The sequence below is a fragment of the Lycium barbarum genome, chromosome 9 (assembly GCF_019175385.1).
Source record: "Lycium barbarum isolate Lr01 chromosome 9, ASM1917538v2, whole genome shotgun sequence".
Lineage (NCBI taxonomy): Eukaryota > Viridiplantae > Streptophyta > Magnoliopsida > Solanales > Solanaceae > Lycium > Lycium barbarum.
Genome location: NC_083345.1, coordinates 28,752,372 through 28,778,205, shown reverse-complemented (window position 1 = coordinate 28,778,205; position 25,834 = coordinate 28,752,372). Strand labels below are relative to the sequence as shown.

Genomic DNA, 25,834 nt, shown 5'->3' with positions numbered 1-25,834 from the left:
ATGCTAGAAAGCTTACGTTCTTCGGATTCTCAATAATGTTACTACTTACCTTGGATGATTCTTGATTTGAACTTATGATCATTGATTTAGTAGAAGTAAGACATATTGATGATGTTAGCTCCATAGCGATATTCGGAGGTCACTGACCCTATGTCACTCCGAAAGGCCCAAAAGTTATTGCTATGAGTCATTCACGCATTGTATATATATGTATACACTTATTTTACCACACCGAGCCACGCTATAGTCGGCCGGGTACGGCACCTATTGTGCACACCACTGTAGTTGGGTACGGATAACACCGAGACTGTCATGGCCTGGTACGGATAACACCGAGCCTATATTATATGGTCGGGTACGGTATTATGCTATATGTATATGATTTTTGAAAGAAAGCATGCATATCATACGCCATCAGAGGCACTTTCAGATGTACAGAGTTATACAGACACATTTAGATATACAGATTGACTCTCATGTCCTAGAATTCTTTCATGATTCTTATGTATGTTGTTTTCATGCCTTACATACTCGGTATATTATTCGTACTGACTCCCCTATTGTTTAGGGGCTGCGTTTCATGCCCGCAGATCCCGAGATACAGGTTGGTGATCCATCTAGTAGGATGTCAGCTCAGCCGTTAAGATTGTTGCACTCCATTTTCTCAGGAGATACCAGGGGTCAGCACGATTATATATATGTACATATGCACATATGTATGGGTATGGCGGGGCTCTGTCCCGTCCACGTTATGTTATGCTTTTCAGTAGAGGCTTGTAGACAGTTACGTACAGTCGGATAATGTTAAGTCCTATTGTTTCATATATTAACACACGGGTGATCATGACAGCCTTGTTGGCTCATATAGTATGTCCAGCATATCCATATAGATGAGTCTTTCAGACTATTTTAATACAGACACATTTTCCTTATGAGTCTATTGAGTATCATATGATGGCCCTACTGACCCATCTATGTTCATATTGATGTCACTGATATACGTTAGATGGTACTTGACTAGTATGGTCAAGTGCCCGTCATGGCCCTCCAGTTGGGTCATGACAGGCAGAATACAAGGACACTGCACCACTAAAGGAAAAGTCGCCTTTCGAGATTACAGGAGATGGGGTCTTGAGATATCGAGGTTGCTTATGTGTACCGGACGTTACGGGGCTACGCCAGCAGGTAATGGCACAGGCCCACTATTCTCGATATTCAATTCACCCTGGCTCCACCAAAATGTATCACGATATTAAAGGAATTTATTGGTGGAATGGCATGAAAAAGGAAATTACAGAGTTCGTAGCCCAGTGTCCAAATTGCCAGCAGGTGAAGGCCGAACATCAGAGGCCTAATGGCTTAATGCAAAATATAAAAGTTCCAACTTGGAAGTGGGAAGCCATAAACATGGATTTTATTACAGCGTTGCCTTGCTCACAGCGTAAATTTGATTCCATATGGGTGATCGTAGACAGACTCACAAAGTCAGCACATTTCATACCCGTTTGGACCACTTATACTGCTAAGGATTATGCTAGATTGTATATTAAGGAAATTGTGCAGCTTCATGGAATACTAGTATCATTATTTTGGACAGAGGCGCTCAGTTTACAGCCAACTTCTGGAAGTCTTTCCAAAAAGGCTTGGGGATGCAATTGAATCTTAGTACCACGTTCCACCCCCAGATAGACGGGCAAGCCCAGCGCACTATTCACATGCTTAAAGATATGTAGCGAGCATGCGTTATATACTTCAGAGGCAGCTGGGATGACCACCTACCGTTAATAGAGTTTGCTTATAATAATAGTTAGCATTCCAGTACCCAGATGGCCCCATACGAAGCTCTTTACGGGCGGAAGTGCCGATCACCTTTAGGATGCTTTAAGGTTGGAGAACTACGGTTATTTGGACCTGATTTGGTCCAACATGCATTAGAAAAGTTTAAGCTCATCCAGGAGAAATTTTTAGCTGCATAGAGTCACCAAAAGTTTTATGCAGACAATCGTCGCCGAGATCTAGAGTTCCAGGTTGATGATTGGGTATTTCTGAAGGTGTCGCCAATAAAAGGAGTTATGAGATTTGGAAAGAAGGGAAAGCTCAGCCCTAGGTACATTGGCCCCTATCGGATTGTTCGTAAGGTGGGTCAAGTCGCTTACGAATTAGACTTGCCCTCCGATCTAGAGTCTGTCCATCCAGTGTTTCATGTATCAATGTTGCGTAAGTGCATTGGAGATCCTGCTAGAATGGTACTAGTTGAGGATGTACAAGTCACTGAGCAGTTGTCTTATAAAGAAACACCTGTAGCTATACTGGATAGGCAAGTGCGACGATTGGGAACTAAGGACGTGGCTTCAGTTAAAGTGCTCTGGAGAAACAAGAACTTTTGAGGAAATGACCTGGGAAGCTGAGGAAGATATGAAGTTTAGATACCCACACTTGTTCTCACTTCCCGAAGAGATACGAACTATAGGTATGTAATATGTTTCCAGTTTTCACATTGGTCGTGTGAGGCCATGGACATCGTTACTTGATGTAACCCTCTGTAGGATGGCATTGTTGGCTTGTTGTGTGGCAGGTTGGTAGAGGCATAGTTATAGAGGAGGCACTGCCAAAATTTCTATGAACTTGACAAATTTTTCTAAGGGAGGAAGGTGTTACGTCTCGCATTTTTATACGTCAGAATATGGTGTGTTAGTAGTCTTGCATCCCAAGTATCGAGACTCGTCTTCGAGATTACCAGATGTTGGATATGTTATCCCATGTATATCAAAGTTTGAGCTTAAGTGTAACAATTATTATAAGGATTAGAAGTAAAACACACATTTCGACAAAGTGGACAAAAATGGCCTACGCGAACGCAGCCTGTCCTCGCATTCGCGAAGGGCAGGGATTCCCCAAGCCTTCACGGTCGCTATCCTCCCTCACATTCGCGAAGGGAAAATATTGATTCGGCAAAAACCGACTTCCACCACCTATATAAAGGACATATCTCATCTTTTTCTCCATTTTCAAGCTTCCATAGCAGTAGATATATATACACACACACCAAGTAGTGTAAACACCAAGTTTTAGCATAATTTGGGTCAATTTGATAGTAACCGAGGCTCAGGAAATGCGTATAGCTTTGTAGATTTTAGTTCCATCGTCGTATCATTATGAAAAGGGCGAAGATCTAGAATATAAATTGGGATTACAAGTTATCCTAGCCAATTGAGGTAAAATTACTTCCTTACTACCAATAATTTGAGTTAATTTGTAGTAATGGATTATTGTATAGTAAATCAAGTGGTCGAAAGATGGAATAAAACATTGTGTTGAATGTATAAGTTGATTTCGGTACTGATTAAGGATTATTGATGATGGGTTGTTGTTGTTGTTGATGATGATTGTTATATCCCGTACTTTTGTACATTGTATTTGTCGTAAGTTAATCGACATAAGTTCGAGGACAATATTACTTTTGACGTTATAAGTATTTATGCTATGTTTAACAAGTGATAGGTAATTGTCATGGAGGTTAAACGAATCGGAGAAAATAGGTTTTGTCAAAGTTTAGAAATGGAACAGGTTATAACGAACTATATGGAATTTTGGTCTCATTTAAGTATGCAAATAAAGAGATCGGGGTATAAAAGTTTGAGGTCCCAAAATAATTTAGGCCTTAATAAGTGTGATGACGGTGATTGGGAATAATATTTTATATGTGGAAAATGAGGTTATGGACAGTATATAAGTACTATTTTAATAGATTGAGATCAAGAAATTAATTACGTGTGTATTGGGATAAATATGGAGCATAGTGAAGATATTAATTAGGGGTGGACAAAGTGTTAATCCAACACTTCCACGTGGCCCATTTTGGCATACATACTATGGTGACTAAGGGAAAATTGTTGCATGCGTGTAAATGTATTCCTTGCCACGTTTTTGGTCCTTTCTTAAATGGAAATTTATCCATTAAGTGGGTCGTAGATATGATACTACTAGTAGCAGCTATATATGGTACTATATTCATAAAAAAAACCTTTCACCCTTCATTATTCTTTGGGCTGCTGAATACACATAAACCCCTTGACCTTTGTGATGAAGGAAAAATGACAATTCGACTAGCAGCTCCCAAAAATACATTAACACGGCTTTATATATATTGAACAGTCAGTTTCATCACAAGAATTGTTATCAAGAGGCAGCAACATGACGTAAAATTATTTTCCTCAAGAGAAATATTCGAGTTTCACTCACTGCTTTTGATCTCGTTATTCCATTTTGTGGTGTTGTTGAATCCGGGTTTTCTTCGTAGTGAAGTAAGGTGGAAGCAGATAATTTCTTGGGATATAAGGTAAGAATTCTCCACTACAAGATATATTTAAATTCGTCCAGGTCATAGTTAAATTGTGAGACGGGAACTACGAAATTAATTGCGGGAAATCGGATAAATGGTTATTGTTATCATACGGACTGTTTGGTGGTTATTATAAATTAGTTAGTGAGCTGGAATATCGTGAAATGTGTTGTAGTTATTGTTATCCTGCTTGTTGTTATACAATGTATATACGAAAATAAAGAAGAGTATACAAGTGTCGATATAGGAATTGATGGCATAAACACGAACTTACGAATAGAATTGTCAATTGATATAGTTGGAATTGTGGGCTGTTTTTCTTGTTGTAAATATATGATATAAAACCGAGATTGGTGGTAAATGATGTCCTTATCATATTGAGAATATTTTTAAGGTTAAGAAGAAAACATACGAAAAGGTGCCATGGAGTATATGGATTGTAATTCGAGCTTGTCGCTCGTTATAGAGTATTATGAAGTTGTTATGGACATGCATGTTGTGTTTTTGGGATTTATTTGTTGTTGGGCTGATATACCAAGTTGGGAGATGCTAATGATATAGAGGAGATGCTTCCCGTTTCGTTTAGAATTAAGTCATCAATTAGTATATATGATATACGAAAGCCTTCTTAAGTCACGTGCGTATTCTTACGATTATAGGTTTATCATATTAATTGTGGAAGTTCTTGGATGGACTGAGCTCTTGAACGACGTGAGGTATGTAAAGTTGTCCCTTCTTTCTTTTGGCATGTCCTAAACGTAAGAGATGAATGACATGAGCTTTGGGGTAATTCCATTCATAAGTTCCGAATATGATTCATGATTCTTATTCACTTCTTGATGTTAGAGCTTTTAAAGTAGTTAAACCACTGCCCTCGAGCTTTCTATATGTTGTATAGTATAATCGTATGTATAAGTCTCTATTCCTAAAGGCTCTATAATGACTAATGTCCTTAACTTTCATAAGCTACCTCGTATTGATTTGATACCTGTCTATGATCCCTGAGACGTTATTTAATATAGTTCATAATGATATTCAAAGAGCCACTAGGATGGCTAATGTTCTTGATTTCCAGAAACTATTTTATTATGTCTTGATACGTGTATATAATCCTTGAGGTTCTATTTTTATATAATCCACAGCGACATCCGAAAGGTATTTGATATGACTATTGTCTTGGTTTTCGAATGATGATTCGTTTTGATTATTGTATTGAGTCTCAGATATGATTTAATTTGCATATGGTTTCTCACTACTCTGCTCGTGCATGCCTCAATACATCTTTCACTGAGTCCCGGGCCAGGACATGTTTTCGTGCACAGATCCACTGCATTATTCACCGAGTCCCTCACTAGAGGGCCGGGACACGTTATATATATGTATATGATGATAGGATGACATGATGATATGGGGATGGCGGCCAGGATGGCACATGATGATCTTATTCACCGAGTCCCTCACTAGAGGGCCGGGACACGTTATATATATACATGATGATGATATGATTTTATTTACCGAGTCCCTCACTAGAGGGCCGGGACACGTTATACATATGCATATGAATAGGATGATTCTCTAATGGTGACATTAAGTTTCATAACGAGTTAAGTCTGATATTGACACCATGATTTATGATTCAAAGGTAAGCCTTGTGGTTTTCTGGTTATTGTACTGATTTTCTGTACTCCTCACTTCAGTATGATCCTGTTTATTGTATTTATGCTTTACATGCTCAGTACATATTCCGTACTGACCCCCCCTTTCTTCGGGGGGCTGCGTTCATGCCCGCAGGTACAGATGCTCACGTTGGTAACCCGCCAGCTTAGGAGTCCTATTCAGCTATCTTGGAGAGCTCCCTTGTTCCGGAGCCTAGATTTTGGTACAGAATCTCTTGTAGTGTATATGTATTTTATCCAGGGGTACGGCGGGTCCCTGTCCCGTCATATGATATTGTTGTTACTCTTAGAGGTCTGTAGACATATGTGTGGGTTGTGTATCGATGTTGTTCAGTTGTGTCTATATGGCTTATGTTTTGGGACGTTCCCATTGGTAATGGCAGCCTTGTCAGCTTGCGTAGATATATATATATATATATATATTGAGAAGTAATGTGTTATGATAGCCTTATCGGCTCGTTTGTGGCGGGGATGTTCCCTTATATATTATGAAAGCCTTGTCGGCTTATGTACTATAATGTCTGTTGAAATTTGTACCTCCCCAGGAGACAGGTTGTTGTGATACGTCTAAATAATGCGACAGTTTTCAGACGACGTCTTGCCTTGGTATTGATAAGTTTGTATTATGCTAGTTGTGGATGATTATAGTTAACAGGTACATACGAGTGTCCAGCTCGGGCACTAGTCACGGCCTTCGGGGTTGGGTCGTGACAAAAGTGGTATCAGAGCAGTTCGTCCTCGGAGTGTCTACAGACCGTGTCTAGTAGAGTCTTGTTTATCGGTGTGTTGTGCACCACATCTATAAATAGGAAGCTACAGGACATTTAGGATGTTTCCTTTCTTTCATATCTAAGATCGTGCGATAGAGCTGAGTCATAGGAAATGAAATTCATTATACTAACCTTTGATTTCAGCAGAAGGACGACATCGACAGAAGGAAGTGACTGACGGTATTGGAAGTTACAAAGCACGCAGGTAAGCAAAGGTACGAGAGGCATATGATGGGTACGGTATTGAAGTATGATTGAAATGTAAAGTTGAAAATTTAAAGGAAAAGTAGACAGGAAAGTGTGACAGGTGCAGTTCGAGTTGGACATACGAGGTAAGTCCATCATTTTCATATTGTCGTTGATATTGGGAGCCCTGTGTGGCTGTGATATGATATGATATGAATATATATATATATATATATATATATATATATATATATATATATATATATATATATATATATATGTTGGCCCTGTGAGGCATTGTTGGTATTTCCTGCGTGCAGGTTTTGAGGTAGTAAGAAATATAGAGGAAACTCTGCCAAAAGTTTGCTAGAAATAAAAAGGGAATGAGATATAAGTTCGTAATATGTCTTGAAAGGTTGTGTCAACAGTAATGATAGGATTTGACCAAGTTGCAAGTCTGACTTCGAGAAATAAGTCAATGGTTGAATTGATGGTAATAGTAATTATGAGGACAAGGTCCATATGGTAAAAAGTAAATGTTAAGACAATTTGGAAGGGCTTGTGATAATAAAAGATGATTTAGAAAGGGCTTGGCAAATCTTAATAGAGTGTTATGTTGAGATATCAACAGAATTGATCAGTAGGATAAATTACGACGAGTTTATAGTTAGAAGGAATAATAGTATGATTGAGACAAGAATACAGAGGAAGAAGAATTGTGACGAATATGAATGTATTGATAAGACAACTTGTGAGGTATTAAGGATAAGATTGACCAGAAAGGGTAAAAGGTTAAGAAGTGTTACGCTATCGGATTAATCACGAACAGGATGTAATGTGAATATCATAAGGGTTGTTATGAAAATAAGTAAAGTCTAGCAAGGAAGTGACTAAAGGATATGACGTGATCCATGTGATGAAAGTATAAGGGCGAGCTATAGAACAAATAAGAAAGGCTTATCAAGTTTTGTAGGGAAGGTTTAGAATAAAGATTATATGATAACGGAAATGATAGCAAGCATAAGAAAAGAAAGAGTAATAGAAAGAAGGAAATAAGAAGAAAGCGAGATAACAGTGCAGTAATTGGTTACGACATGTATAGGCAAGAACACGAGCAATATAAGTGACAGAGTTGTGAAAGACCAAACTACAAAAAGATGAGCAACGAAGCAGAATGAGTGCCAGAAAATGACTGGTATAATAAGAGCAAATAGGGATGAGCAGAATGCGTTCTGAAAAAGGGAAAGGGATTACGTAGAAGTAGTGTTTTTTTCCGAAGGATACAGGAGTAGCATGAGATTCCTCGTGCACAAAATAAAGGTGGACATATACTGGAGAAACGAAAGGAATACTGAAGAAAGCACTCAACACAGACGTAACTAATTGAGCATGAGTATAGGATAAAAGGGAAATATATAGCTACAAACTTAAGGTGTAGTACGACGAGAAGGTGGTAAGACAAGACCACCATTAAAACGAATTTGATATGATTTGAGTAAGTTAGGAGTCAGTGATGGATACACAACAAGGGTGGAAGAGCATAAGGCATAAAGGCGTGCTGCATATATATGACTTCACCACGGAAATAGTGAAATCCTTAAAGGACAAGGATTGTGGATTTGCGAAACAACTGATGTATTGTGAATTTATTAGAGGAAACAGATGATATCCGTTGGAATAAAGATATTGTTATAAGAAATCTTGGGACACTTATCATCAGAATATAAGTGCTACCTAATTGAGAATTTGAAATGACTATAACCACTAGCTAATTACTGGTCGGAATAAATGGAAGGTGACTTTGGATAAATTGCTACATTAATTGCATTACTCGAGTACCAACCATCAGATAAGATTTTGTACTATATATTGAGAGTTCTCATCGCCTCGTGATTTGGTTAAGGTTTCGCACGTGGGGAATCAAAGTTATAAATGATAAAGAAAAGACCTAGACATGGTATAAGTACAACCCCAAAGGGGGCAAGCGGGTGAAAGCAAATTAGGTACAAATGGAAACAATTGACGCTGTAATATATCCAATATGGATACTCAAACTTCAAGTGAGATCCCATGCTGAAACAAGTTGGTAAGATCTGAAAGCCAGCAATAAATGAATAGTAGCCAAGATGGTATTTGAGACAGTGCTGAGGATTATTGGTAAGGATCTTAGATAATATGACATTAGAAAGTGGATGCTTATAAAAGGAAGAATACGACAAGAGAACGGTAACGAGTAACTTAAAAGATATTATAAAGGATAGCAAGGATATATTGGATTAGAGGTTAAGATGTTGGCAACGGAGTTGTTTCCTAATGATATTGTGACTTACAAGTAGCAAAGGAGAAGGGACAGAAAAATCTCATACAGTAGGATATGAGGAAATCAAAGGGTAAATAAAGGAAGGGAAAGGAGTACGACAAGATAGACAGCAAGTGAGTTTTAGTACAATAAGATATGTAGAGCAGAATAAACCAGGAGAAGGAAAGACTATGACTAATTGTACAAATTGTACAAGAATAATTATGCAACCTACGAATATTTGTGTGCTAAGGATGAGACCAAGTGAGTACTTGATAAGAAGAGTAAGGATTCAGTAATAACAATGCGGTTGCGATATTTTGGGTACATCAAAGAAAGGTGTAAGATGATTTGAGGCAAAACTACAGAGATGAAATTAGTACTGAGGGCAAAAGCCATAGTTGAGCCTTGATATCAATTGAAAGATATAAGAGAAGAATATAGGGTCTGCATAAAGACTAGCGAAACGACGCTAAGGTATTTGAACACCTTCGCACATTCTTGTAAATATTGCAACATAATGTGTGACAGAAAAACTACGAGCAAAATCTGAGTAAAGAGGCAGTAGAAGAGTTTGAATTAAAGGTAAAGAAACGACACAAGATAATATGCCTAAAGTGTTATAAGTTGGATTAAGGGAAATTGTGAAATGGTTTAAGCGAGACGATCAGAACAAACGGGTTACTGGTTACTGGATGACAGTGAATTTATATGTCAAATCAAAAGAAATTCTTTCAGAATTATACCAGTTAATAATAGACAGATCACAGAGCAGCTATGTGAAGTTATAAAATGAGGGAACTCTAGCGCTACTTGATAACCAACTCTAAAGATGAAGATTAAGAGCTAAAAGCAAAGTGACAGTTAAAATCTTTTAAAAAGAAAAAAGAAAGTCGAGAAGTGATATATGAGACTGAAGATTCCAGGATATGAACTGTAACAGCAGAGAAATGTAATGTCATTGAAGTAAAATAATGTTACACCTTGGGAAATTTTGTTCTATTCGTAAAGTCTGCGAAGGGTCTACAGGTTACCAGAGGCATGAAATACTCCAGGGATTGTAAGGTCTAATAAATCGACGAGGGACGTCTGTGCGGTATAAAATCTTATTTAAAGATTAAAAGGTAAGATGAAGTGAACGATATATTTTAAGGGAGTAACTATAGAAGAAGAAAGAGTCGAGTTATGACTAAGTGCACCAGGGAAAGAGTAAGATTTCAGCAGAAGAGCTCGCAATACAACTGTCAACCAACTGCGGAATAAGGAGGAGAGTAAAGACAACGACGTGGAAGTATTACCTCAAGAAGCAACAGAAAGAGGAAATATTACGAGAATAGTTACTTAGAGGTCTGGAATGCATCACAATAAATTGAAGGGATTCGACCAATGAAAAAGGCATATGAAGGGCATAATTCAATAAAAGAACTTTTAAGGAAGTACTGGGAGTGCAGGGCCAATTTAACATTCGAGGACGAATGTTCCAAAGGGGGGAAGAATGTTATATCCCGTACTTTTGTACATTGTATTTGTCGTAAGTTAATCGACATAAGTTCGAGGACAATATTACTTTTGACATTATAAGTATTTATGCTATGTTTAACAAGTGATAGGTAAGTGTCATGGAGGTTAAACGAATCGGAGAAAATAGGTTTTGTCAAAGTTTAGAAATGGAACAGGTTATAACGAACTATATGGAATTTTGGTCTCATTTAAGTATGCAAATAAAGAGATTGGGGTATAAAAGTTTGAGGTCCCAAAATAATTTAGGCCTTAACAAATGTGACGACGGTGATTGGGAATAATATTTTATATGTGGAAAATGAGGTTATGGACAGTATATAAGTACTATTTTAATAGATTGAGATCAAGAAATTAATTACGTGTGTATTGGGATAAATATGGAGCATAGTGAAGATATTAATTAGGGGTGGACAAAGTGTTAATCCAACACTTCCACGTGGCCCATTTTGGCATACATACTATGGTGACTAAGGGAAAATTGTTGCATGCGTGTAAATGTATTCCTTGCCACGTTTTTGGTCCTTTCTTAAATGGAAATTTATCCATTAAGTGGGCCGTAGATATGATACTACTAGTAGAAGCTATATATGGTACTATATTCATAAAATAACCTTTCACCCTTCATTATTCTTTGGGCTGCTGAATACACATAAACCCCTTGTCCTTTGTGATGAAGGAAAAATGACAATTCGACTAGCAGCTCCCAAAAATACATTCACACGGCTTTATATATATATTGAACAGTCAGTTTCATCACAAGAATTGTTATCAAGAGGCAGCAACATGACGTAAAATTATTTTCCTCAAGAGAAATATTCGAGTTTCACTCACTGCTTTTGATCTCGTTATTCCATTTTGTGGTGTTATTGAATCCGGGTTTTCTTCGTAGTGAAGTAAGGTGGAAACAGATTATTTCTTGGGATATAAGGTAAGAATTCTCCTCTACAAGATATATTTAAATTCGTCCAGGTCATAGTTAAATTGTGAGACGGGAACTACGAAATTAATTGCGAGAAATCGGATAAATGGTTATTGTTATCATACGGACTGTTTGGTGGTTATTATAAATTATTTAATGAGTTGGAATAACGTGAAATGTGCTGTAGTTATTGTTTTCCTGCTTGTTGTTATACAATGTATATACGAAAATAAAGAAGTGTATACAAGTGTCGATATAGGAATTGATGGCATAAACACGAACTTACGAATAGAATTGTCAATTGATATAGTTGGAATTGTGGGCTGTTTTTCTTGTTGTAAATATATGATATAAAACCGAGATTGGTGGTAAATGATGTCCTTATCATATTGAGAATATTTTTAAGGTTAAGAAGAAAACATACGAAAAGGTGCCATGGAGTATATGGATTGTAATTCGAGCTTGTCGCTCGTTATAGAGTATTATGAAGTTGTTATGGACATGCATGTTGTGTTTTTGGGATTTATTTGTTGTTGGGCTGATATACCAAGTTGGGAGATGCTAATGATATAGAGGAGATGTTGCCCGTTTCGTTTAGAATTAAGTCATCAATTAGTATATATGATATACGAAAGCCTTCTTAAGTCACGTGTGTATTCTTACGATTATAGGTTTATCATATTAATTGTGGAAGTTCTTGGATGGACTGAGCTCTTGAACGACGTGAGGTATGTAAAGCTGTCCCTTCTTTCTTTTGGCATGTCCTAAATGTAAAAGATGAATGACATGAGCTTTGGGGTAATTCCATTCATAAGTTCCGAATATGATTCATGATTCTTATTCACTTCTTGATGTTAGAGCTTTTAAAGTAGTTAAACCACTGCCCTCGAGCTTTCTATATGTTGTATAGTATAATCGTATGTATAAGTCTCTATTCCTAAAGGCTCTATAATGACTAATGTCCTTAACTTTCATAAGTTGTCTCGTATTGATTTGATACCTGTCTATGATCCCTGAGACATTATTTAATATAGTTCATAATGATATTCAAAGAGCCACTAGGATGGCTAATGTTCTTGATTTCCAGAAACTATTTTTATTATGTCTTGATACGTGTATATAATCCTTGAGGTTCTATTTTTATATAATCCACAGCGACATCCGAAAGGTATTTGATATGACTATTGTCTTGGTTTTCAAATGATGATTCGTTTTGATTATTGTATTGAGTCTCAGATATGATTTAATTTGCATATGGTTTCTCACTACTCTGCTCGTGCATGCCTCAATACATCTTTCACTGAGTCCCGGGCCAGGACATGTTTTCGTGCACATATCCACTGCATTATTCACCGAGTCCCTCACTAGAGGGCCGGGACACGTTATATATATGTATATGATGATATGATGACATGATGATATGGGGATGGCGGCCAGGATGGCACATGATGATCTTATTCACCGAGTCCCTCACTAGAGGGCCGGGACACGTTATATATATACATGATGATGATATGATTTTATTTACCGAGTCCCTCACTAGAGGGTCGGGACACATTATACATATGCATATGAACAGGATGATTCTCTAATGGTGACATTAAGTTTCATAACGAGTTAAGTCCGATATTGACACCATGATTTATGATTCAAAGGTAAGCCTTGTGGTTTTCTGGTTATTGTACTGATTTTCTGTACTCCTCACTTCAGTATGATCCTGTTTATTGTATTTATGCTTTACATGCTCAGTACATATTCCGTACTGACCCCCCCTTTCTTCGGGGGGCTGCGTTCATGCCCGCAGGTACAGATGCTCACGTTGGTAACCCGCCAGCTTAGGAGTCCTATTCAGCTATCTTGGAGAGCTCCCTTGTTCCGGAGCCTAGATTTTGGTACAGAATCTCTTGTTGTGTATATGTATTTTATCCAGGGGTACGGCGGGGCCCTGCCCCGTCATATGATACTGTTGTTACTCTTAGAGGCCTGTAGACATATGTGTGGGTTGTGTATCGATGTTGTTCAGTTGTGTCTATATGGCTTATGTTTTGGGACGTTCCCATTCGTAATGGCAGCCTTGTCGGCTTGCGTAGATATATATATATATATATATATGTTTTGAGAAGTAATGTGTTATGATAGCCTTGTCGGCTCGTTTGTGGCGGGGATGTTCCCTTATATATTATGAAAGCCTTGTCGGCTTATGTACTATAATGTCTGTTGAAAGTTGTACCTCCCCAGGAGACAGGTTGTTGTGATACGTCTAAATAATACGACAGTTTTCAGACGACGTCTTGCCTTGGTATTGATAAGTTTGTATTATGCTAGTTGTGGATAATTATAGTTAACAGGTACATACGAGTGTCCAGCTCGGGCACTAGTCACGGCCTACGGGGTTGGGTCGTGACAATGATGTTATTGTTGATGTTGGGAGTTGTTTTGGATTGGCTCGGAGTAGATATTATAGGGGAAATGCTGCCCGTTTCATTTTAGGATCAAGTTATCCTTCAAGCACGAATAATGTACTGAATTCTACGTCTCTTAAAGCGCCCCTGGCAAGGGGATGTAAGGATTTGAATTCTACGTCTCTTAAAACAAAGCATGCTGACATAGAAATAATTACCAAGTGATATGATACATCTTGGTAAGCGTAAATTTTATTAGACCTGCAGTCCAAATTTTACAAGTTCTTTGGGATCTTGTTCATAATCTTTATATGGATTAAATCAGGTAAGGTGAATGTGATTTAATCACCTTAGTGAATATTCATTGACGAAGGGGACAAAGATGATCCTATTTACCCTTGTCCCTTTATGATAATCAGAACTTTTCATATTATTATGCAAGTTGATGGCTTGAATATTATTGGAGTTGTTGAAGAGTTTCAAAAGCAGTAGATTATTTGCTAAAAGAAGTTGAAATGAGAATATTATATTGGTCCTGAAGTAACATATATTTATGCAATTGATGCTTTTATTTATCTTGCTTTAACCATGGGGATGACATAATGTCTCTCCTACATAGAGATATTGATATAAGATCAATTGCATATTGAAAATGAAAGCCCTAACATGAATGTGTTTATCCTAATAAATATTTTCAAGTGTTTTGGATATACAGGCCATTCATATGATCGACATAAGAGTTTGATCCAGATATGTTATCTATTTCCATAAAGGACTGTCATACCATGTTATTTTGCTGACAGTCAAATCATATAAAGATAACAGCAGTTAATAAAGCAAATCAAGAATGTACTTGGCGTGACTGCAACAATACTATATGTCAATGATGCAACTCTATATAAGGAATAAAGATGCATATGATAAAGCAGTTCGTCAAATGGTCATTTACCAGATCTGATCACAAAGGCTTTGCCAACCTCAAGATATGATAAGTTGGTATACAAGACTGAAGTACGTCATCTTCAAGAATTATGTGTTGCTTTAATCAGGGGGAGTAAAATACGCATTGTGCCCTTAACTAAGGTTTTGTCTCATTTGGGTTTTCCTGGTAAGATTTTTAATGAGGCAACTAGCAATGCGTATTACTAGACACGTGTACTCTTTTTACTTCATTAGGATTTTTTTCACTGGGTTTTTCCTAGTAAGATTTTAACGAGGCGCAAATCTATTAATGAACATCCAAGGAGTGTTATAAATACACCGTATTGTGGATGTCTATTCAAATATACAGTCAACTGGATAAGTTTACAATTAAGCAGACAGTTTGCAAGTAGCTCGAGCAGGCAGCTTGCCAGCAGTTTCTGAAAAGCCTCGCAGCAGCTTCTTGAAAAGCCTTGCAGCAACTTCTTTTGCTTTATAAATAGAAAGTCAATTCAGTTCATTTTTATATAAATTTGAAAGAGCAATAAAGTATCTCTCTCCTCCAACTTCTTTAGCTATATATCTTATTGTCTTGTACTTTTATTATTATTTCATAACACAAATATCATTCTTTTCCGGGCTCACTTACAAAGAGAGATTGTAAATTAAGACGATGGGTGTAACTTAAATCTTCCAAGATACTTACACCACGTTGCAGAATCGAATGGACATGCAAAACATGTACAACCTTGTTACTTCACCTTTGTTCTCTTTTTGCGTTACGCGGCAACCAATCTCTCTTCTACGACCACGTAAGTTGTTACCCTTTGACACCCGTCTTCATGCATGTCTTTCTATCAAAACTCTCATCTCTATCTTCTCCTCCAACGCTACACTATATATATAGTCCCTCTTCATTTTTCCATCATCATTCATTTATCAAAGAAAAGAAAAAATTTGTGTTTAATTTTGCTTACTACAAAAGATGATGAAAGCAAGACCTTGTCTATTTTGTTTACTCTTTCTTGTGGTTGTAACCTTAGCTTTGGGTACGAAAGACTCGGACCTAAAGCGATGCAAGCACCAGTGCAAGGCCTTACAGCAAATCGGTGAGCATCAAAGGAAAGAATGTTATGAAATGTGTGACAAATATCACAGTGAGAAACAACGTGACGAAGAAGAAGAACCTTCGTCTTTTCTTCCCTATGGAGGAAGAGAGGAGGAGGAAGAAGAATATGGAGAACAAGAGAAGGAAAATAATCCTTTTGTATTTGAGGACCAGCATTTTATTACTGGAATCAAGACACAACATGGCAGAGTTCGAGTTCTTCCAAAGTTCACTGAGAGGTCTAAGCTATTTAAGGGCATTGAGAATTACCGTTTCGCAATTCTTGAAGCAAATCCACAGACCTTTGTTGTCCCTAACCATTGGGATGCTGACACTGTCTTGTTTGTTGCTCAAGGTATAATTTCATTAACAGTTTAATACAACAACTAACTCTCTGTGTAGTTCTAATTTAGTAATTTTAAAAATGCAGTAGATAATCAGCTATGACCAGTTAAAATATATAGATTGGTAAATTTTTTGCACTAATTTGGGTTGAATCTATTCCCTAATGAATAGGCATCTAGTCGAATGTCTTTTATGCTGGGTCAATATTTGTGCATCCACAGGCTAGCTCTACATCCAGAATTCAGAATTTTGAGTATATCTAAATCTTAGATAAGGCAGCTAATTGTCATAAATGATTATACATATTGAGTGGACCAGAGTTTTGACCAAATTAACTTATTATTCTTTTCTGTTACTGTCTCGTCACATTTTTCACTTTAACGATTTATTCGTAGGTCTTCTAGTAAAATATTATCTATTGTGATGAATTTTGGGAGTTAGGGACAATTTTAGTGATTGGCTCCAAATAATGGACCCTCACAATTTCTTTTATTTTTAGGCCTCAAAAAGAAATTTTATTGCGAGAGATATAAGAAAGGAACGAAAAGCAGAGGAAAAAGTCTAGAGAAAAAAAAAAAAAAAAAAAGTGGAAGAGAATAGGCCGAGAAAGATACTGAACTTCTTCCTGTAGCACCACAAGTTAATACAAATATACTTCTTAAAATATTTATGATGAAAAATATGTAATAATGACTTCTTTTACAGAAGTGTTTGGGGAGTAAATATAAAGTGGATCCAGAGTTTTGGCCAACTTAACTTCTTGGTTTTGACCAAATTACCTTATTAGGTCTAACCGAACCTATAACAATTAAGTAAAAATGTATAGCTTTGCCCTGCACGCAAGACTTATTAGTATATTACTAATTATATGCTGTAGGGAGAGGAACCTTGAACTTGGTGCGTAGGGGCAAGAGGAACAGCTTCAATATTCGGCCTGGGGATGTAATCAGGGTTTATGCTGGAACTACTGCTTACTTGATGAACAGGGACAATAATGAAAATCTTGTCATAGCCAAGCTTCTCCGCCCAGTCTACACACCTGGCCAATTTGAGGTAAGTCTTTCAGATAAATCTTCAATGCCTCATCTATATTGATCAAAAAGTCCATATTTGGTTATTTCACTAGAGGCAGTAAATAATGTCGATTTGTTTGATGCAGCACTTCTTTGGACCAGGTGGGCGAGAAAATCCAGAATCTTTTTACGGTGCCTTTAGCTCTGAAATACTTGAAGCTGCACTCAATGTGAGTTTTTCATTCAGATATATACTCCCTCAAATTTCACAATATTCCTCCACTTACAATTTATGTGGCGACTTTCATGTCTCGATATTCTTTGAATCTAAAATCTAAATTGGATTAGATTAACTCAATTAAAAAATTATACTTGGAAGTACTCTTAAGTTGTTTAAAAAATTATACGAGAAGTACTATAAGTCATTTAAAAAATTATACGGAAAGTACTAGTTGTACATTTTAAAATCTTCTAGCAAAATGAGAAGTGCGACATAAATTGAGACAAAGAATAGTAGTTTTTGGTATGTTTCAACTATTTATCAAGTATTTGATAGTAATTTTTGTTGATACAGACTAGGAGGGATAGACTACAGAGGCTGCTCGGGCAGGAGAGGGAAGGAGTGATTATAAGAGCTTCAGAAGAGCAAATCAGGCAAATGAGCCAGCACGAAGAAGGTGGAATTTGGCCTTTTGGTGGAGAATCAAAGGGCTCAGTCAACATTTTCAAGCAACGGCCGTCGCAATCCAACCAGTATGGACAATTCCATGAAGTGGATGAAAGCCACTACAGGCAGCTAGAGGACCTCGATATTTCTCTTTCTTTCGGTAACATCACTGAGGTGAGCCAATATACATTAGTGGATTTAATTAGTCTTAATGGCTTTTACCATCCTTCTTTCATATGTACTCCCTGGACTCCCCGTCCCAATTTATGTGATAATTGGGCACGAAGTTAAAAAATAATTTTTTGAGTACCTATTCTGTAAAACAAGTACTAATAGAGACAGAGGGATCCCAATTTATGTGATGATTGGACATGAGGTTTTCAGAAAAAAGCAGATCTTTTGAAAATTTGTTCTCTACAACAAGTGGAGTAATAGAGGGATAGAGCCATGGAGGGAGGTATATATTACATTAGTTATAGGTTTTACTAGGTTACTAGTTAATGTGTGTTTTATTAGATTAGTTGTAGTTCTTACCAGAATTGTGTGTGTGTTATTGAAGTTTGCTTGTGTTGTGTATTTTCACACTATTTGGACATAACTTCGTGTAGGATTTTAGGATTTAATCTATACACTGTTTTTACCCTATCAGTCCACTCCAAAAAGAAACTCCCTCTGTTTCAATTTACAATTTATCTGTTTCAATTTACAATTTATGTGAGCGTATTTCCTTTTTTAGTCTATCAAAAAAATCGACTCCTTCGATGTTTGAAACATATATGAAATTATTTACTTTTATGCAATGAATTATAGCCACACAAAATATATGTGCCTCATTTTACACCACAATTTCAAAACTCATTCTCTTTTTCCTGTGCCACTTGAATAAGTTCACATAAATTAGGGTGAGGATTCTATACCGTACATTTTAAGATACTTGATCACATAAAATACTTATGTTTTACACTGTCATAAGTCAAATTTTATATTTTAGATTTACTAATTTGATTCTTTTGACTGTTACTTCATGGAGATTAAACTCTTTTCAGTTATATTGTTGATTATTATGTGGCATGCAATCTGACCTCCTTCCTTTGCTTGTTCGATTGGTATACTAAGGGTGGCATGTTAGGTCCAATATACAGCTCAAGGGCAACAAAGATAGCAGTGGTGGTTGATGGTGAAGGTTACTTTGAGATGGCATGCCCTCACTTGGCGTCCAAGTCGGGTAGACGCCAACGCCAAGGAAGCGAAAGGGAAAGGGAAACGAGAATTGGCTTAGGTTACCAAAAGGTGCGTTCGAGTTTGAGACGTGGGATGGTACTGATCATCCCTGCTGGCCATCCGTTCGCCGCAGTAGCTTCCACCAATCAGAACTTGCAAATCTTTTGCTTCAACGTCAACGCCCGCGACAATGAAGTTGTCCCTCTTGCAGGTGATTTTATGAATAAGAGTACTTTAACTCGGTGCGTTACCAACATATTAGTCACTTGCCGTGACAATAATTCTCGATAACTAGTAACTTATTTGCGCTGTAACTAGTCTTACCATTAGGTTAAATCTCCTTTACAGGGTAAGGTAACACATGAAGTTTCTTTATATTTAAATAATCGGATCACTTTGCAAACATTTTAAATGGTAATTAACTTGCTATCACAAGTCAAACTGTCTCATCTACAATCAATCGGGTAGTTCAACTTATTATAGTGGGGTTGGTTACATCTTTGTTAGCTTACCAAAAGTATAGTTCACAACTTATAATTGGTTAGCATTCTTATTAGCTTGGCGATCAAAGCTTGTCTTGCAACTTATAATTGCCTAATAAGTAAAGCTAATTGTGCTACTTTCTAGTGTAGAGACAGAAATAAATAGGAAGCGTAATCAGAATTTCTGATTGACTCATTTTTATTGGTCAGGGAGGAACAATGTAGTGAGTCTACTGGAGAGGGAAGCAATGGAGTTGGGATTTGGGTTACCAGCAAGAGAAGTGGAGCAAATATTCAGGAGCCAACAGGAGGAGTTCTTCTTCCAGGGACCTGGTGGTCGGCAGCAACGAGAGGAGCGGGAGCTTGGCCGAGCCGATGCATGAACGGTGGGCTGTGGCTGATCCGCCTTCAATGCGGGTTCATGTTGGCTAAAAGAGATGGAGACTACTGTGTTGTAGTTTTTGCACTGGTCATGTTGCTACTACTACCTATCCTGTAAATTGGTGAATAAGGGGGTGGTTGTAAATGTAGGGTAGTGGCTAGGTAGGTGCCGCTAATAAGGCTTACCAACTTTATGTGGAAATCGTAGTTGGGATGTGGTCTGAGGGAATGTAAAATTATGAAGACGAAAGCTCTAACATGAATAAATCAACTTTGGCGGTTTTAATGTTCGTCACAGCTTGTCTTCAGTGGCGTTCGCCACTCAGAATTTCTGAGAAGCGAAACGGTGTCCGCAGAAGCGAAGCGGTGTCGGAAGTGGGCAAATGCAAATGAACATATTTAGAAAATAAAAAACACAATTGAAATAACTTGAATGAAGCATACTCAAGTTTTCCCTACTGCTTTTACTTGTCTATTTTAAAACTATTATTTCCATTAATTTCTTCATTTGCTAAAATTAAGAGAGATTTTTTTTTTCAATTTTAAATCCTTGTCATCTAATTATTTCTCATAATTTATTAGAATACTAGTAAAGAGTTAGATTTCCAAATGCAAATTAATATGTACAACTTAATTAATATGTACAACTTACTAATATAAGTACTTAGAAACTTTTCATTTTGGAAGCCCCCAAAGAACTGGAAACATTTAAACAAAAGGACAAAATATATGCAATCCACAAGGTTTTGAACTCTGATCACGGTTCACTTAATCACGCACCGGACCAGGCAAATTAAATGTTCTCTTTGTTAGCTGTGTCAGTTTAGTAAATTTTTTCTAAGAAGGGGTGTCAGATCCCTAGAGCTTACGTGCGTCCGCCCCTGCTTGTCTTACCACTCCGTGAGAGCCTACGTGCGTCCGCCCCTGCTTGTCTTACCACTCCGTGAGGCTATTTATGTTCAGCTCCCGTTTGTCATTAATTTGCCTTCATGCTAAGAGTTGACTAAGTTAAAAATTGAAGATCCATATGTTCAATGAATTCCGTATGAACAACTTTCCACAAGGTTTCGAACCCCTGATCACGGTTCGAAAATTAGATTGTTCTCTTTGTTTAGCTATGTCAGCTTATATTATTTGTAAAGAATTTTTAATTTTTTTATGCTAATTAAATATGCATATTTAGTAAATTTTTCTGAAGAAGGAGTGTCATCCGACACCCCTAGAGCCTACGTGTGTCCGCCCCTGCTTGTCTTACCACTCTGTGAGGCTATTTATGTTCAGCTCACGTTTGTCATTAATTTGCCTTCATGCAAAGAGTTGACGAAGTTAAAAATTGAAGATCCATATGTTCAATGAATTCTGTATGAACAACTTTCCCAACGCTACAAGAAACAGGACTTATTGTGGCGACATTTAGTGGCGACCGTATTTGTTGCCACAATAGTTACATATTCAATGGCGACAAATAACGTCGCTACAGAAGCTAAATATTTAGTGACGAGCTATAATAGGGCGCACTAATAGGTGTCGCTAATTCTGAAATTTTTCATTCTCGCTAACACTAAAATTTTGGCTCCGTATTTTTAGTGGCAACTTGTAAATGTCGCCTCTGAATGTCCTTTGTGGAGACCTGGTCGCTCCAAATAGTGTAATTAATTTAATTTTAAAATAAAAAGAAAGTGAAAATAGAAAGCAGAAGCTTATAGTGAATTTCTTCTAGTTTATTCCTCCATCTCTCTACAAAGTTTTTCTCCAATCTCTTGAGAATTCTTCAACTTTTCACTACTCAATTCTCTCAAATCTCTTAAATCTGTATGCTCATACCACAAAATGTGACCAATATTTTAGAGGCCCAAAATCCTTAAGTAAAAATTATGACTCCACATAGGAATGTGTTGAAATTCCTTTTCGATGGTACATATTTTTTGCAAATTTCACCTCCGTTTCATTAACCCATTCAAAAATCTATAGAAATCAAGTTATCTAAAGCGGAGAGAGTTCAAAATTCGAAGTTTGAAGCTACAAGGTTTTGAAGCTGTTCGAAGTTTCGAAGTTGTTCGGAGTTTTGAAGTTGTTCGAAGTTTTGAAGGTACAACTCATGTTTATCCCTATTTTTATTTTTTATATTCTCTCGATTCTCGATCTTGACAGTCATTTTTGAGTTATCTCTGACAGTCATGTTTGAGTTATCTCTTTCACTGGGTAAGCTGAAAGTTTCTTTTTGAAATTTTAGGTCTTTTGATGTTATTATTGTGATTGTATGTTCATATTACATTGGGTATTTTAAATGTAGTGATTTATGCAGAGAAAAGAGCTTCTTTTAGGTTAAATTTACCTGGATTTTTAGCTTTGAAGATGTATTCTATTGGTTTGCAAGTATTGAGTTATAAGAAACTTATTGAGGTAGTTAATATGCAGAACATGTACTTTTTTCCTTAAAAGAGAGATTGGTAAAGGTAGTTTCTTTTGTTGCTTTATTTACTTATGAGCATTGTTTACTTCAGCTCAATATACTCTAATTTTTGGGCTTTTTGAGTATGTATGCGTAAATAGGTAAATATGAAGGCAAACAAGAATTGTTGCATCTCCCCTTCTTTTTTAAATGTTGATAGACCAGTTAACGTCCTTATTATATTTGTAAATATCCTGAAATTGTATATGCAACAAACTAGTTATTGATTATATATATATATATATATATATATATATATATATATATATATATATATATATATATATATATATATATATATATATAGTTAAAACTTTGGTCCTTTCACGCACAAAATTCGTGCGTGAAAGAGGGCAACGTAAACTGCCCCCCTGCCTTTGTTCTTTGGCCAATTTTTTAAAAAATTCACGTTTTTTCCGTACTTTGACTGAAAATTAGTCATGTTTCAAAACGCCGAAATATCAATATTTTATATACAACTTAATATCTTTTTTTGCGTACAATAATGTCGGCTTATTACATCAAGTATACTTAAACGTTTGGATCGTCGTTTTAGGGGTTCTAAAGTGCCCCGAAGTAAGTTTTGTTTGTTTGGAAACTTGTTATCTTTAGGTTTAAGTGTCATATTTTATAGGGTTTTGATTAATTTAGGACGTCACACAAGTAATTATTAATCGACAATAAAGACTAAGATAACTAATTATCATTAAGAAAATAATAACCAAAAATATATATAATATTAACATAAAATATACACTTTATTTACAAATACACAATCTCAGGTTCCACATCTGGGAACCTTTAGAGTACGGCTAGGCCTAAGGCCAACCCCACCACCCCCACCACCCTCACCATCATCTCCATCCCCCTTCTTCCTCTTAATTGTACATGCTCTATGGCATGATCGTCCTTGCTTCCCTTCTTTCGACCCGGACCCTGGTTCATAACATGCTTCCTATAGGAGATGACGGTGGGTGGTGGGAGTGGGACAACAGCATCAGGAGTCTCGTCAATCTCATTAGGAAACCTGTCCACAGGCGCAGAAGAATGAACCTGAAATAACATATAAACAATTTATTTTAGATGTATTCTAAACTAAACATTGAATAAACAATTAATTAATAAATTATTTTATTTTATTGTAAAAATCAAACATATGTGTCGACGACCTCCTGAGATGGCTAGTGAGAGGGATCCTGAGCTGGCTCCTCAACGGTCTCCTGAGTGGGCCCCAGAGCTATAGCTGGAGCCGGAGATGGGTCCACAGGCGCAGAAGAATGAACCTGAAATAACATATAAACAATTTAATTTAGATTTATTCCAAACTAAATATGAAATAACATATAAAAAAATAATTAATAAATTATTTTATTCTAAAAATCAAACTCGTGTGTCGACGGCCTCCTGAGATGCCTGGTGAGAGGGCTCCTGAGCGGCCCCCGGAGCAAGAGATGCAGATGGTGTCATATCAAACACGAAGTCCTCGAACATGGCATCGAAGTCCAGATGTAAGCCACCCTATAGATCACGAACCGGTCGCTCACCCTGTGGATCACGAACTGGTGGGTGTGAAAATAAAGGCCAGGGCACATAATCTGACAAAGAGTCTGGCGTATATAGAGGTGTTTCTGAAGTCGACAGTCAGGAAGAAGAAGTCGACGGGATATCTGTAGTCGACGACCGGTAAGAACTCGACAGGATCTCTGAAACCGATGGAGCCTTATCACCTCCGCCAGCCCTACCACCTCGGCTACTAGCTCCTCTGGCCTTACCCTCTCGGCGACCACGACCACCTGCTGCCTGGGGTGGGGCAGCTGCCTGAGGTGGGGCACTGGGAACACGCTCACCGAGACGCTCAAAGTCATGTGCCTATAGCATACCAATCTCGGCAAGCTCAATCATCTGTGTTGCATACTCCGCTGTCTCGGGGGCCTCCGTACGGGCAATGCTCTCATGGTGCATCGTATGAACAGTCTGTATCTGCATATGTTTGCAAATATTAACAATTGAATAAATTTGTAAAGTAGTACATATGATGATGGTTAAGTTTAAGACTAATAAAACTTAGCAGCGCCTCATACGCTCCTGCGAGAGCTACATATCCTAAGCCATCTGGACAACGCCTAGTGGGATTGCTAATAATGATGCCAGTGATCTGCATGTACCACTCCATGTACACATGGATCGGAGTGTCATGTCAGACCACCACTAGGCACGTCATCCTCACATCCCAACTCTTGACCTACTGCTACATATGCAGCCGCCATGCATCATTGACGCTCGAACGCTCGTCCCTCACATAGTGGTTGTGCTCCCAATCCGTAGCCGCGGGTATATTCTTTACATACTCAAACTGTCGTAACACGCGGTCGAGCGCGTAATACTCAACGATATCCATATGTATCAATGGACATCGAGACATCCACGTGTGCTTACCAGCCCTACAAAACGTCAACAGCTCATCCAAAATATGATCATACGGCGTCTATATAAAAGCCTGTAAAAAGAATTGAACTAGTTAACAATAAAAGACTAAAATAGTAGTAATGTGGTCTAGCGTGTGGATCCAAAATATGAACATACCGTCTGCGCCGTCATGCGGTCTAGCTGATCCCTAAACGTGAGAAGGCTGTGGTGCGTCTCCGCATATCGACGTATGCCTCATGACCATCTCTTCGCTTATGGCATCGGCTCAGCAAGATAGTCAGCGGGAGGGTGAGCAGGTGTGGGCTGAAAAGGCCTCAACCTAGTCCACACCCATATCTAATATAGTCATTAAAAAAATGTTTTATCAGTCGTCATTTCAAAAAAAATATTTTGTGTTTAATTATACACACTTAAATATATTACCTGAAGGAGCGAGAAAAATGCAAGAACCTCTACCCTCGTGCCCATAGAACATCGGCAGAATCCTCGATACATGTAGGCCAGCACAGCAGCGCCCCAACTATAACATCCTAACTCAACAAGATCGTCGATATATCGAAGATACCTCAAGCTCACATGCGAATCTGAAGTGTTCGGGAACAGGATGCCCCCGAATATGATAAGTAGGTATACATGCGCACGTCGATCAACATCAGACTGAGAGGTGTCCTCTCTAATCGGATGCTCCATGTCTATGAGGCG

At 37.6% G+C, this 25,834-nt stretch overlaps 1 protein-coding gene and 2 long non-coding RNA genes across 3 annotated transcripts; all 3 read left to right on the top strand.

Annotated features, from left to right (window-relative positions):
* The first annotated feature begins 4,069 nt into the window (after positions 1-4,069).
* LOC132610735 (uncharacterized) lies at positions 4,070-6,382 on the top strand. Its single transcript, XR_009571278.1, has 3 exons — positions 4,070-4,339; positions 5,002-5,058; positions 6,134-6,382. It is a non-coding gene; the product is annotated as an uncharacterized LOC132610735 (long non-coding RNA).
* A 5,025-nt stretch (positions 6,383-11,407) lies between these two features.
* LOC132610557 (uncharacterized) lies at positions 11,408-13,963 on the top strand. Its single transcript, XR_009571171.1, has 3 exons — positions 11,408-11,722; positions 12,385-12,441; positions 13,518-13,963. It is a non-coding gene; the product is annotated as an uncharacterized LOC132610557 (long non-coding RNA).
* Positions 13,964-15,961: 1,998 nt separating this feature from the next.
* LOC132610862 (vicilin Cor a 11.0101-like) lies at positions 15,962-20,543 on the top strand. The gene is made up of 6 exons (XM_060325262.1): positions 15,962-16,499; positions 17,367-17,542; positions 17,649-17,732; positions 18,077-18,343; positions 19,286-19,601; positions 20,083-20,543. Exons 1-6 carry the CDS (start codon positions 16,022-16,024, stop codon positions 20,253-20,255), a joined length of 1,494 nt encoding a protein of 497 aa, XP_060181245.1. The 5' UTR covers positions 15,962-16,021; the 3' UTR covers positions 20,256-20,543.
* Positions 20,544-25,834: the final 5,291 nt, after the last annotated feature.